The sequence below is a fragment of the Salvelinus alpinus genome, chromosome 9, assembly GCF_045679555.1.
Source record: "Salvelinus alpinus chromosome 9, SLU_Salpinus.1, whole genome shotgun sequence".
Lineage (NCBI taxonomy): Eukaryota > Metazoa > Chordata > Actinopteri > Salmoniformes > Salmonidae > Salvelinus > Salvelinus alpinus.
This window is the reverse complement of record NC_092094.1, coordinates 84,998,225-85,012,904: the sequence shown is the minus strand read 5'-3', so window position 1 is coordinate 85,012,904 and position 14,680 is coordinate 84,998,225. Positions and strand designations below refer to the sequence as shown.

The following is a 14,680-nucleotide window of genomic DNA, read 5'->3' as shown; positions in this document are numbered from 1 at the left end:
AAAATAGAGGGAGTGCCGCATACACAGTTTCCTTAGCAACGCCTACTGCCCAGTTATACGGCAAAGACTATAGAGTGTTGAATCCGTTTTACATTGAAAAGTTTTGGTCTTTCATCGAAGCGAAAGCAACGCGAACTCTTTTAGTTTAATAGTTGCGAATGTGAACACGTCTACGTTGTCGAATTTTCAAGAGGACTCAACACTTAAAGTAGGTACAAAACGATATATTTGATTTTGGGATCTCGTGATTGCATTGTTGGCAGTGCTCCGCCACTTTCAAAGTCCGATGTAGCCTACACAGCACCGTGTTTTGACTGAGCAGAGCCGGACAACAACAATCTCGGTTCAACCAGTCCAGACATGGCGGGCAAAGGGGCGCAGCGTAACGACAAGCTAGCAAACACAGCTGGCTAATGCAGTTAGCTATGTAGCTAACTTTAGAGAGTGATATCCACCTAATTTTCGAACGCTTTTAAAAAAACGGAAGCCAAACGGGGAAACTATGGATACAACTTCCCCCTGCGCTCGCGCAGTATGGGAACTGTAAAAATATCTGAACACTGACTTGGATATGAACACATACTACTCAATTACATGCTCGCTTACACATACACACTTATCTCGCTCTCTTCTCTCATGTTAAAAACCAATGTCAAAGCTACTATGTATACCTTATATAAACTAGGCAAGTCAGTTAAGAACAAAGTTTTATTTACAATGATGGCCCGGACGATGCTGGGCCAATTGTGCGCCGCCCTATGGGACTCACAATCACGGCCGGATGTGATACAGCCAGGATTCGAACCAGGGACATTAGTGACGCAACTTGCACTGAGATGCAGTGCCTTAGACCACTGCGTCCTTGTGTGTGTGTGTTAACTATTTAACTGTACTAGAATGCTTAAAAGTCCGCTCAAATTTTAAATATCGGTGTCAAGGAAAATATTGGATATCGGTATCGGCCAAAAATGTCATATCGGTGCATCACTAATTTGTACTGTAGTGAAGCCGTCTCTATAGTAATGCAAGGTCTCTTTCTCGATCACGTGAAACGTCAATTGCTATGGAAATGCTGGGATGTGTTTTTCAATGATGTTAAAGGTAATTATGATGCAACTATGATGGTGATACGATATGGATTACAATTATCATCCTGAATATTTAGGTTGTGCGCACTACATTTTACACACATAGACACTCAACCATGCAAATTGGCAGGGTTATTAATTATTTGGACATCACACATTATAGTTTTACTCTTATACAGACATAATACACGCTCTCACTAAATCACATCCAATGTCATACACATCAATCTACTCCGATTTACTACACACATAATATCTTGTCTCAATTTTCTAACATCTGTGGCATTGGCTCACAGGAAAACAGGCAAGGGAATAAAAACAAATATTGCTAGAACCTATTTCTTGAATTCTAAATATCAGACATTTGAAAGCTCTAATTTTGACCGTCATAATACCTCTTATGACAGTAACTTTACAAGCACTAATTACGGTCAATTTAGACTGAATAAAGTATCTAGTTATGGTAAGGGGTGAAATAAGTATAGCTAGTTATAATTGTAACGGTTTAGCAGATTATAAAAAAAGATCAGTCTTTACGTGGCTAAAAGAAAAGGAATATAACATACACTGTTTATAGGACACTCACGCTACATCCTTAGATGAAGTTGTGTGGAAAAGGGAATAGGGTGGTCAAATAATTGTCTGTCATGGACAAAGGAACTCGAAAGTTGTGATTTGATATTAATTAACAAAAAATTTGATCTGAATGTGCAATTTAGAGTTCGACCAATTATGATTTTTCAACACCGCTACCGATTTTATTGTAGGACCAAAAAAAAATAATTGATTAATCAGAAGATTTAGTTTGTTATTATATATATATTTGTAATAATGACAATTACAACAATACTCAATGAACACTTTTATTTTAACTTAATATAATACATAAATAAAATCTATTTAGTCTCAAATAAATAATGAAACATGTTCAATTTGGTTTAAATAATGCAAAAACAGTGTTGGAGAAGAAAGTAAAAGTGCAATATGTGCCATGTAAAAAATAAAATAAAAAAAGCTAACATTTAAGTTCCTTGCTCAGAACATGAGAACATATGAAAGAACTATTTCGCTCTATACCATTTTTATGTATTTCATATACACTTTGACTATTGGATGTTCTTATAGGCACCTTAGTATTGCCAGCCTAATCTCGGGAGTTAATAAGCTTGAAGTCATAAACAGCGCTGTGCCTCAAGCATTGCTAAGAGCTGCTGGCAAACGCAGTAAAGTGCTGGTTGAATAAAATGCTTACGAGCCTGCTGCTGCCTACCACTGCTCAGTCAGACGGCTCTTATCAAATATCAAATCATATACTTAAATATAATATAATAAACACACAGAAATACCAGCCTTTGGTCATTAATATGGTCAAATACGGAAACTGTCATTTAGAAAACAAAACATTTTATTCTTTCAGTGAAATATGTAACCGTTCTGTATTTTATCGAACGGGTGGCAACCCTAAGTCTAAGTATTGCTGTTACATTGCACAACTTTCAATGTTATGACATAATTATGTAAAAGTCTGGCAAATTAATTACGGTCTTTGTTAGGAAGAAATGGTCTTCACACAGCTTGCAACGAGCCAGGCGGCCCAAACTCCTGCATATACCCTAACTCTGCTTGCACTGGATGCAAGAGAGGTGACACAATTTCCCGAGTTAATATTGCCTGCTAACATTAATTTATTTTAACTAAATATGCAGGTTTAAAAAAATATACTTCTGTGTATTGATTTCAAGAAAGGCATTGATTTTTATGGTTATGTACATTTGTGCAACAATTGTGCTTTTTTCGCGAATGCGCTTTTGTTAAGGAAATCACAAATATTATTGACACATTAGAAATTGGAGACTAAAAAACTCAGACCTAGTGAGATATACAGTACATGGAGGAGACTTAAATCAAGCTAGTCGTCTTCACTACTTTCTTGTCTCTTTATCTCTTGCAACAAAGGTTAAAAAAGTTTTAATAGGAGACAGAATGTGATCGGATCATCATCTAATTGGCCTTCACATAACTCTAATAGATTTTCCACGTGGATGGGGATATTGGAAATTTAATCAAAGTTTACTGGAAGACAACTTATTTTTAACTAAGTCAAGTTTGGACACACCTACTCATTCAAGGGTTTTTCTTTATTTTTACTATTTTCTACATCGTAGAATATTAGTGAAGACATCAAAACTATGAAATAACAGATATGGAATCATGTAGTAACCAAAAAAGTGTATATATTTCAGATTCTTCAAAGTAGCCACCCTTTGCCTTGATGACAGCTTTGCACACTCTTGGCATTCTCTCAACCAGCTTCATGAGGAATGCTTTTCCAACAGTCTTGAAGGAGTTACCACAATTTCTGAGCACTTGTTGGCTGCTTTTCCTTCACTCTGCGGTCCAACTCATCTCAAACCATCTCAATTGGGTTGAGGTCGGGTGATTGTGGAGGCCAGCACTCCATCACTTTCCTTTTTAGTCAAATAGCCCTTACACAGCCTGGAGGTGTGTTTTGGGTCATTGTCCTGTTGAAAAACAAATGAAAGTCCCACTAAGTGCAAACCAAATGGAATGGCGTATCGCTGCAGAATGCTGTGGTAGCCATGCTGGTTGTGTGCCTTGAAGTCTAAATAAACCAGCAAAGCACTCCCACACCATTACACCTCCTCCATGCTTCAAGGTGGGAACCACACATGCGAAGATCATCCATTCACCTACTCTGCGTCTCACAAAGACACGGCGGTTGGAACCAAAAATCTCAAATTTGGACTCCTCAGATCAAAGAACAGATTTCCACCGGTCTAATGTCCATTGCTCATGTTTCTTGGCCTAAGCAAGTCTCTTATTCTTATTGATATCCTTTAGTAGTGATTTCTTTGCAGCAATTCAACCATGAAGGCCTGATTCACACAGTCTCCTCTGAACAGTTGATGTTGAGATGTGTCTATTACTTGAAATGTGAAGCATTTATTTTGGCTGCAATCTGAGGCTGGTAATTCTAACTAACTTATCCTCTGCAGCAGAGGTAACTCTGGGTCTTCCTTTCCTGTGGCGGTCCTCATGAGAGCCAGTTTCATCATAGCGCTTGATGGTTTTTGCGACTGCGCTTGAAGAAACTTTCAAAGTTCTTAATTTTCCGCATTGACTGACCTTCATGTCTTAAAGTAATGATGGACTGTCATGAAACATTGATGAACATTTGAACATCTTGGCCATGTTCTGTTATAATCTCCACCCTGCACAGCCAGAAGAGGACTGGCCACCCCTCATAGCCTGGTTCCTCTCTAGGTTTCTTCCTAGGTTTTGGCCTTTCTAGGGAGTTTTTCCTAGCCACCGTGCTTCTACACCTGCATTGCTTGCTGTTTGGGGTTTTAGGCTGGGTTTCTGTACAGCACTATCAGCTAATGTAAGTAGGGCTATATAAATACATTTGATTTGATTTTTCTTTGCTTATTTGATCTGTTCTTGCCATAATATGGACTTGGTCTTTTACCAAATAGAGCTATATTCTGTATACCACTCCTACCATGTCACAACACAACTGATTGGCAAGCACATTAAGAAGGAAAAAAATTCCACAAATTAACTTTTAACAAATGAAGCTGGTTGAGAGAATACCTGAGAGTGTGCTAAGCTGTCATCAAGGCAAAGGGTGGCTACTTTGAAGAATCTCAAATATATAATAATATTACATATATTTTGATTTGATTAACACTTTTTGGGTACTACATGATTCCATATGTGTTTATTTCATAGTTTAGATGTCTTCACTATTATTTTACAATGTAGAAAATTGTAAAAATAAAGAAACCCTGGAATGAGTTGGTGTGTGGTACTTATATATTAATGTGTGTGTGTGTGTGTGTGTGTGTGTGTGTGTGTGTATGTGTGTATATATATATCTGTTTAGCAATATAAATATCTATTGCTAACCAGATATATATATTATATCTATATCTGTTTAGCAATATGTATATATTTATATTGCTAAACAGGTGGGGCTCAAAACAGGTGTGGCTCTGCCGGGTTGACACTGCTGATGATGTGCCTGGACCTTGTCGGCTAATTTGCTGAGAAAAAACCCAAACCTGACCCAAATGGTTGCCCAATCAGGCAGGCTTGATGCAGTTCTTTCGAGGTGAATATGCATTCAAAAGGCAGGCTTTTGAGTGGTTATACAAATGACAGGCTATTCACTGCAGTTTACAGCCTAAACTAGAGTTGTTTACTAACTTAATGAAGTTCATTTTGCTGTGTAAATGGACTGGATATATTCACTCTGGTATTAAGCCTAATGTTGAACTATGAATTATGGGCAAATATGCATTCGCATCTTAGGCTATAGGCTACATCTCGAGCCTGTCTGTCGTCATTCTTCTGTTGCGCAATTACGCACCTGGCCTCTCCGCTGCCATGGCTATTCCTCTTAAATCTTGTGGCTTCTCAGGAAAATACAGTCTAGAATAACATGTTGGACACTTATTTCGACTGATTTTCTTTAGCCTACTAAGAGCCTATTGGAGGAGAGATGCACGCTTGCTCTTGTTGCTGAATGTAAAATAGGCTACAGCATTAAGAACATGCGGAGAGTTGGATAAGTCCATATTTTCTTATAGTAGCAGGCCTATCTTCACCGGGCTACATCCTGACAAAATACACAATATGAGTAGCCTGCTAATGTACCTTTCTGGACCTTCTAAACTGTTGAGAATAGACCCAAACTGATCCAAATTGTTGCATAACAAAGGCCTAGGCTGTAGGACTATGCAATTATTTAGGCATGAAATAAAATAGGACATTTGAGCGGTTATTCAAATTTGTCTAAATCGCTGCAGTTTATAGTCTTTAGACAATAATTTTGTACTCACTTGATAACAATACATTCCTCATTGCATTGGGTTTTTGTAGCCCAGGTATAATACTTTTCTTGTCTAAAAATGTAGGCCTAATCAATAGTGAAGCTTTGCATTCACAGGGATTTTTTTTTTAATGCTAGGCCTAATAGCCTATTCAGGGAAAGAAGCAGGCTTGCTCTTGCTAATTGCTGAATGTAAAACAGGCCTACAGCGTAGAAAATACATGTCGGGGTTAAGTTTTAGGAGAGAAAGTGCATTGGTGTGATCACTTTTAGCCTGTTATGATAACATTGTTGTACTGATGCGTTGCAAATAGTTGCACAGGACATACAGAGAGATGAGCTCAGTGAAAAAGAAGACCGAAAGGAATTGACAACCATTAGAAACATGGAAATCGGCCCTCCCGAGTGGCGCAGCGGTCTAAGGTATTGCATCGCGGTGCTAGAGGGTGTCACTACAGATCCAGGTTCGATCCCGGGCTGTGTCGCAACCCGCGGCGACTGGGAGACCCATGAGACGGAGCACAATTTGCCCAGCGTCGTCCGGGTTAGGGGAGGGTTTGGTTGGCTGGGATGTCCTTGTCCCATCGCGCTCTAGCAACTCCTTGTGACGGCTGGGCGCATGCACGCTGACTTCAGGTCGCCAGCTGTACTGTGTTTCCTCCAACACATTGGTGTGGCTGGCTTCCGGGTTAAGTGAGCAGTGTGTCAAGAAGCAATGCGGCTTGGTGGGTCGTGTTTCAGGAGACGGATGGCTCTCGACCTTTGCCTCTCCCCAGTCCGTACAAAATTGGGGAGAAAAAAGGGATAATAAGTACAAAATAAGAATAATGGAAACTTTGAAATCACTTACAAACCACTTGAGCAATGAGACAATGACATGTTGTATAAGACGTGCAGGCTAAACTGCATTTGTTGTTGAATTGATCAATTTAAATACAAGTTAGGCCTAATATTATTTTTATTATAATATAATTTTTCATTAGGCCTACATGTACATTGAAGTATTGCTTGCAGTTGTCACTATGACAATGATCACACCCTGAAAGCACTGAATGGTCTGAACCAGTATATGTGTTAGAGACCTCATGAATGGTCTGTGTTGCCACTTTATTAATAGGCAGCATGCAGTAGCATGCCTTGATCAGTTGATTGACCGGTGTAGGACTGTAAAACAAACTTTCCTCTAGTGTGGATGCCCACCTTTGTTTTTATAGTTAATAGCCTATAGTTTATCATTATAGTTAGTGAATTTGAATGAAATTAATATCAAATTACTTTGGCAAGTTTGCCACCGGTGTGCTGCAGTAGAGTGGAATCGAATGAATCACTTCCGTTGTTTGGCTTTGCCCGTAGCAACGTTTGAAAATGAGGTGGATCGCTAGTAAGCTCATGGTAAAGCTGTTATTGGCTTGCTCTCTCGACAGTACGCAAGCGTGATTATTGTGGCTAACTGTTTGTTGTTTGTTACTGTCTGCTAACGTTAGCTAGATAGCTTGCCTAGTCTATTTTACTCCATATGTGGCTATCTAGCTAGGTTGAAACTGTGATTAAATGTTTCATGTGATGTATACTGTGATTATCAGCTATAACTATAACTTTTTTTATTTCTATGATTAGGAAGATTCAACCCCATTGTAGAGGGTTTGGTTTGAGAGGTCCCACGTACCCTACACCTGTCAAGGAAGAGCAAAGATGAGCGAGCCATAGGAGGCCCTCATCCACTATGATGTACCACCTGAGAGCATCTAAGCCAGAGTCTGAGAGGGACTCCGGTTTCTCAGGTGTTACAAACACACGAATGTACACCCTGCCTCTCTATCAACTCTAATCCACAAATCTAGGCCACCACCATTTCCTCAGCGAAATTGTTGTTTTGAACACCAGGAGTGGTGACCTATTTTTTTTGCTATGGGTTCACTCAGCTATGACTAGGTCAGGGCATGATTCCCATGGAATCTTTACTGTGGCTGTGGTGTTATTACCTCAAGCTGTTATCTCTCTGTTACCCTTGCAAATATTTCCAAAATTGCTCTTCGAGATCTTGGCACAAAAAAAATAAGCTATTGGTGGTGTTTCTATGAACGTTATGTTGGGCGTTGGTCTGCTGCTCCCTCTAGGGGGCTATGGTGACAATCTGTTTTTTTCTCCTTTCCAGATACCAGCTCTGGGTACCTGAGTGCGATGGACCAAACTGACTCTGAGGACATGGTGAGGGCCCCAGGTCCCCAGGTGGCTGTAGCCGGAGGATCCCCACCTGGCCTCTCCCCCATGATCATCATGAACAACATAGTCCTGAATCTGGTACTGTACACTACACTGTGCCTTGTTTGTGACCTATGTGCTGTTATTCTCTGCTCAGCTTGTAGTTCAGTTGTACTGTGGTTGGGTTTATTAGCTTCAATATTCCAGGGCTCTACAGTGACCTTTTTTTACAAGGAGCACATGTCCTAAGTGGAAAAAACTGTAGCACAATGAAAAATATTTGAGTTACTAAAGCGTCAATCCGCATTTGAAACAATAACAAAGCATTTTCCCCACCAGTGTTTTGGTAAAAGGTTGAGGGACGGGGCTGGAGAAATGTAACCACCCTCAAAATCATAGAAAGAGCTATGGATGCAAGGACTGACCATACATGATATCAAAATTATAGTTTTAACCACACCAGATACTTTTACTTTGTTTACAAACATTGGAAAACACGTTTATATTTTGGCTTCTAATGGGGTAAGACGGTTGAACTTAGCTAATGGAGCATTAATAAGTTTTGCTCTTCAAGAATCAATGGGTTTATATCATTAATATACACTGCTCAAAAAAATAAAGGGAACACTTAAACAACACAATGTAACTCCAAGTCAATCACACTTCTGTGAAATCAAACTGTCCACTTAGGAAGCAACACTGATTGACAATAAATATCACATGCTGTTGTGCAAATGGAATAGACAAAAGGTGGAAATTATAGGCAATTAGCAAGACACCCCCAATAAAGGAGTGGTTCTGCAGATGGTGACCACAGACCACTTCTCAGTTCCTATGCTTCCTGGCTGATGTTTTGTTCACTTTTGAATGCTGGCGGTGCTTTCACTCTAGTGGTAGCATGAGACGGAGTCTACAACCCACACAAGTGGCTCAGGTAGTGCAGCTCATCCAGGATGGCACATCAATGCGAGCTGTGGCAAGAAGGTTTGCTGTGTCAGTCAGCGTAGTGTCCAGAGCATGGAGGCGCTACCAGGAGACAGGCCAGTACATCAGGAGATGTGGAGGAGGCCGTAGGAGGGCAACAACCCAGCAGCAGGACCGCTACCTCCGCCTTTGTGCAAGGAGGAGCAGGTGGAGCACTGCCAGAGCCCTGCAAAATGACCTCCAGCAGGCCACAAATGTGCATGTGTCTGCTCAAACGGTCAGAAACAGACTCCATGAGGGTGGTATGAGGGCCCGACGTCCACAGGTGGGGGTTGTGCTTACAGCCCAACACCGTGCAGGACGTTTGGCATTTGCCAGAGAACACCAAGATTGGCAAATTCGCCACTGGCGCCCTGTGCTCTTCACAGATGAAAGCAGGTTCACACTGAGCACATGTGACAGACGTGACAGAGTCTGGAGACGCCGTGGAGAACGTTCTGCTGCCTGCAACATCCTCCAGCATGACCGGTTTGGCGGTGGGTCAGTCATGGTGTGGGGTGGCATTTCTTTGGGGGGGCCGCACAGCCCTCCATGTGCTCGCCAGAGGTAGCCTGACTGCCATTAGGTACCGAGATGAGATCCTCAGACCCCTTGTGAGACCATATGCTGGTGCGGTTGGCCCTGGGTTCCTCCTAATGCAAGACAATGCTAGACCTCATGTGGCTGCAGTGTGTCAGCAGTTCCTGCAAGAGGAAGGCATTGATGCTATGGACTGGCCCGCCCGTTCCCCAGACCTGAATCCAATTGAGCACATCTGGGACATCATGTCTCGCTCCATCCACCAACGCCACGTTGCACCACAGACTGTCCAGGAGTTGGCGGATGCTTTAGTCCAGGTCTGGGAGGAGATCCCTCAAGAGACCATCCGCCACCTCATCAGGAGCATGCCCAGGCGTTGTAGGGAGGTCATACAGGCACGTGGAGGCCACACACACTACTGAGCCTCATTTTGACTTGTTTTAAGGACATTACATCAAAGTTGGATCAGCCTGTAGTGTGGTTTTCCACTTTAATTTTGAGTGTGACTCCAAATCCAGACCTCCATGGGTTGATAAATTTGATTTCCATTGATCATTTTTGTGTGATTTTGTTGTCAGCACATTCAACTATGTAAAGAAAAAAGTATTTAATAAGAATATTTCATTCATTCAGATCTAGGATGTGTTATTGTAGTGTTCCCTTTATTTTTTTGAGCAGTGTATGTCCAAAAATGAATGTAATAAGTGCAGATTGGTGTTTTAATTATAAGACTTGCCAGCAATTACAACATAGTGTTAGGAGCACCAGAAAATTTGATTTTTAAGATTGAGATAATATCCTACATTTGGCCTATATCTGGCTGAGGGACAGCGAAGAAATCATTACATTATTTTATTTTTTTATCTAGGGGCACTGGTGCTCCCAGATAAAACATTCCAGCACAGCAAGATATTTAGGAGCAAATGCCCTTAAATGGTATCACTGTAGAGCCCTATATTCCTTTAACACAGGGAACAATTACAGTACTGTATTCTTCTTTGTCAATTACCATCTTTTTGCACTCCATTTTTGTATGATCTAATGAGTGAGATGGTATTATGATGCCCCCAGCCAAGCCCAATGTCTCCAGTAGTAAAGCCCTGGGGCTTCCCTTCCTCCCTGGAGATTCTCCCCCAGTCCCAGGTGGTCCTCCTCCCTCCCATGGTCCCCAACGGCAGCAACAACATCAGTAACAACATCTCTCCAAAGCGTTCCTCAGACAAGCACCGGGACTCAAGGAATAACTACCTGCCCATACTGAAATCCTATCCCAAAATCGCCCCTCACCCTGGGGAGAGCTCCTCCAGGAGGCAGGGGGCCTCTTCTGCTGAGAGGGGAAGTTCAACGCCTGGGTATCACGGGAGGTGTAACCGGTGGTATCGTCACCATGGCAACAAACTGTACAGCTCCCATAGCCCCCAGCCAAGGCCTCTGACACCCCTCCAAACAGTGGCCACCTTAGAGGTTGTTGACAAACAAACACAGCTGGCCAGCTCTCAGAAGCTGCCAATACCTCAGTTCCTAGGCATGCCTCACTCCCTGGGCACTGAGGCCACTGCTGTAGTCTCCAATAAATGTGCTTCTGTGTCGGAGGCGAGCAGTTGCCAGGGCGACAACGACCGCTGCCAAGACGGCCTGTCCACAGACAACAACAAAGGTAAACGCTTCAGCAACACCTACAACATCCTCAGCAACTCTGGCCTGCTGGGCATAACGCTACGCATCAAGGAGCTGATCAGGCAGAACCGGCGCACCCAGGGCCATTTGAAGCAGCTGCAGGAGCAGACAGATCTGTTTGTGGAGGCCCTGGGCAGTGGTGACCCCCTGGTCTGGACTAGGCTCCAGCTGACCCTGCAGCTAGACACAGACTCTGCCAGGGCTGAGGAGGGGCAGTGTCAGGCCATGGATCCACAGGGCATCCTGGCATAAGACACTAGCAGAAGGAGGTGCATGGATCATAAGCACACCTGCTGTAAACCAGTACAAATGGAGAAACGCGCTTAACCCTTGAACCCTTGCCTATAATCAGTGTTCTGTTTAAATAGCAAGTACTGCTTGCAATAAATAGGGCTATGGCTTCTAGATTAATACATATATCAATACATGCAGGGAATAGATATGGATAAAATAATACAATGAATTAATCCGTACCTGGCCAGAACAGTAACTGGGGGGGAAATCACTTTATGACATCGATAATCATTTTTGGGACCAAATTGTAAAGAGGATCTAAGTACACCAGACATTAGAGGTTTGTGTACATTTAAAAATTGCTTTAAAAACTTTAACCAATGAGGAGAGTTTAGGAAGAGCTCTAAGAATATTTCATAGTTGATCGTATTTAGTCAGAGAATATTTTAGCTAGTCTAGCAATATGTCCTCTTCAGTATTTTTTCAGTACTAGACTATCGCAGCGCTCAACTGTATATTACTGATTGTGATTCTTTAGAGGGCTGTACATAAATCTTTTGTATTATTATTATGTATTTTTTTAGGTATGTACATCTAGTGAAATATGGCCTTGTTGATGTTGCTATTTCTTTTAAACCTGCCTTTGAATTAGGACAACATCAATAACTGAATAGAGTACAGTTAAACACCATAGTTACAATGCGTCTTCTATTAATTAAAGACCAAAAAATGAATGCCTGTTAAATGCAGAAAATTATAGCTACTGAAGTGACGGCACCCATTCTTATGTATGTTATTGAAATACTGTCTTGCATTTTACACTGAACAAAAATATAAACGCAACATGTAAAGTGTTGGTCCCATGTTTCATGAGCTGAAATAAAGGATCTCAGAAAGGTTCCATACGCAAAAAAGCTTCTTTCTCTCAACAACAAAAAATGTCCAGCCCTGTTAATGAACATTTCTCCTTTGCCAAGATAATCCATCCACCTGACAGGTGTGGCATATCAAGAATCTGATTAAACAGCATGATCATTACACAGGTGCACCATGTGCTGGGGACAATACGGCCACTCTAAAATGTGCAGTTGCCACAGATGTCTCAAGTCTTTTGAGGGAGTGTGCAATTGGCATGCAGACTGCAAGAATGTCTACCTGAGCTTTTGCCATAGAATGTAATGTTAATTTCTACCATAAGCCACCTCCAACATTGTTTTATAGAATCTGGCAGTACGTCCAATCGGCCTCACAATGCAGACGACGTGTATGGTGTTGTGTGGGCGAGCGCTTTGCTGATGTCAACGTTGTGAACAGAGTTCCCCATGGTGGCGGTTGGGTTATGGTATGGACAGGCTTAAGCTACGGACAACAAACACAATTGCATTTTATCGATGGCAATTTGAATGCACAGAGATACGTGACGAGGTCCTGAGGCCCATTGTCGTGCCATTTATCCGCCGCCATCACCTGTTTCAGCATGATAATGCACGGCCCCATGTCACAAGCATCTGTCCACAATTCCTGGAAGCTGAAAATGTCCCAGTTCTGGCCTGCATACTCACCAGACATGTCACCCATTGAGCATGTTTGGGATGCTCTGGATCAACGTGTTTGACAGCGTGTTCCAGTTCCCACCAATATCCAGCAACTTCGCAAAGCCATTGAAGAGGAGTGGGACAACATTCCACAGGCCACAATCAACAGCCTGATCAACTCTATGTGAAGATGTGTCGCCATGCATGAGGCAAATGGTGGTCACACCAGATACTGACTGGTTTTGTGATCCACGCCCCTACCATTTTTTTTTTTTTAAGGTATCTATGACCAATTTATGCATATCTGTTTTCTCCCAGTCATGTGAAATCCATAGATTAGGGCCTAAATAATTAATTTCAATTGACTGATTTCCTTATATGAACTGTAACTATTTAAAGTTCATATAATTTACGTTGTTGTGTTATTTTTGTTCAGTATAGGTTGTACTATATATGACATCATAATATTTAATTCAATATTTGAGTTGAGGAACAACCCCAGTGGTTGCTGGCCAATAAAACATTTCTTAATGATAATGTTTTTATTCAGATCTGAGGAGCCAGATGGCTGATGAAAAGTAGCATTGTGTTGATTGTTATCTCTCTCTAACTTGAACTAGTCCTTCACATACTGCATTGTACATAACACAGAAAGAACTGTTGAATACTTTTTATATTTGAAGTTATTACTAGTCAGCTCATTTGTAATTTACTAGAATCCCACTCTTTGTGCTAAAGTGTCTTCAGCTGAAGCAGTTCTTGTTTTAAAGACTTTACTGGAACGTTCATGTAGGGGGAGTGGTAAAAAATAGCTTGGAAGTGATCATATTTATATATTCAAATGCTATTAGGAATGAATACTTATTCAAAGATTTTGTATTTTAAATGTTTTTCCTAAACGCAAGTTACATCATTTTAGTTTTTCTTTCTTTGTGTTTTGGCCAATTATTTGATTGTGCCTATAAAATGCTCTTTGTTCTTCAACTTTAACAAGAGAAAGTACTGCCAAATGTCAGTCATACATGTGTATGTCCCGGGAATGACAAAATACTGAAATGTAGGCCTAATGCTCTTCTGGTTTTGTCCAGTGTGGTTAGAATGTTAGTTACAGTAGCTCTCAGTATTTTCTTGACTGTACATCTATTTACTAGAATGTAGCATTTGGTAATAGAAGTCTGTTTGACTTACAACTGTTGTAGGTACTGATAATTAATTTACAAATGTTACAATGGCTCTCAAAGGTTTAGGTAAGCTAGCCTTTTCAAACTATTGGCTCTCTAGTAATACAGTAACTAGCTTTGTGTTGTGTGTTTTTAGTGATTTGGAGGTATTGATATGTTATCGAAATTGGTATGGCAAAATACTGCGATCATCAGTACAAAGTAAAGTACAGGAAAGTTCTAGCTTTGGAGAATAGCACAAAGACATGTTGTTTTAACCATCATTTACTGAAGTGCACTTTTTTGTACTTTTTTAAATAAATATTGTTTGCATTGACATGGTTGCTTAATAAACAGTGGTTTTGAAATGATTTTACACTCTGTTGTTGGTGTTTTTGAGCTCACTCCATCTGAGCCAGAAAAGAC

General features: G+C 41.1%; 1 protein-coding gene across 2 annotated transcripts; it reads left to right on the top strand.

Moving 5' to 3' along the window:
* Positions 1-14: 14 nt before the first annotated feature.
* cipca (CLOCK-interacting pacemaker a) lies at positions 15-14,625 on the top strand. Of its 2 annotated transcripts, XM_071327584.1 has the most exons (4): positions 15-208; positions 7,561-7,724; positions 8,099-8,244; positions 10,720-14,625. In XM_071327584.1, exons 2-4 carry the CDS (start codon positions 7,667-7,669, stop codon positions 11,575-11,577), a joined length of 1,062 nt encoding a protein of 353 aa, XP_071183685.1. In that variant the 5' UTR covers positions 15-208; positions 7,561-7,666; the 3' UTR covers positions 11,578-14,625. The 2 variants fall into 2 exon arrangements, with proteins under 2 accessions (XP_071183685.1, XP_071183686.1); XM_071327585.1 differs by lacking the exon at positions 7,561-7,724 and having other exon boundaries at positions 28-208.
* Positions 14,626-14,680: the final 55 nt, after the last annotated feature.

Coding starts and splice junctions, on each gene's coding strand:
- cipca (XM_071327584.1), top strand. CDS start 7,667: ATGATGTACCACCTGAGAGCATCTAAGCCAGAGTCTGAGAGGGACTCC. Junction 7,725..8,098: donor GAGGGACTCCGGTTTCTCAG/GTGTTACAAACA, acceptor TCTCCTTTCCAG/ATACCAGCTCTGGGTACCTG. Junction 8,245..10,719: donor ACAACATAGTCCTGAATCTG/GTACTGTACACT, acceptor TGATGCCCCCAG/CCAAGCCCAATGTCTCCAGT.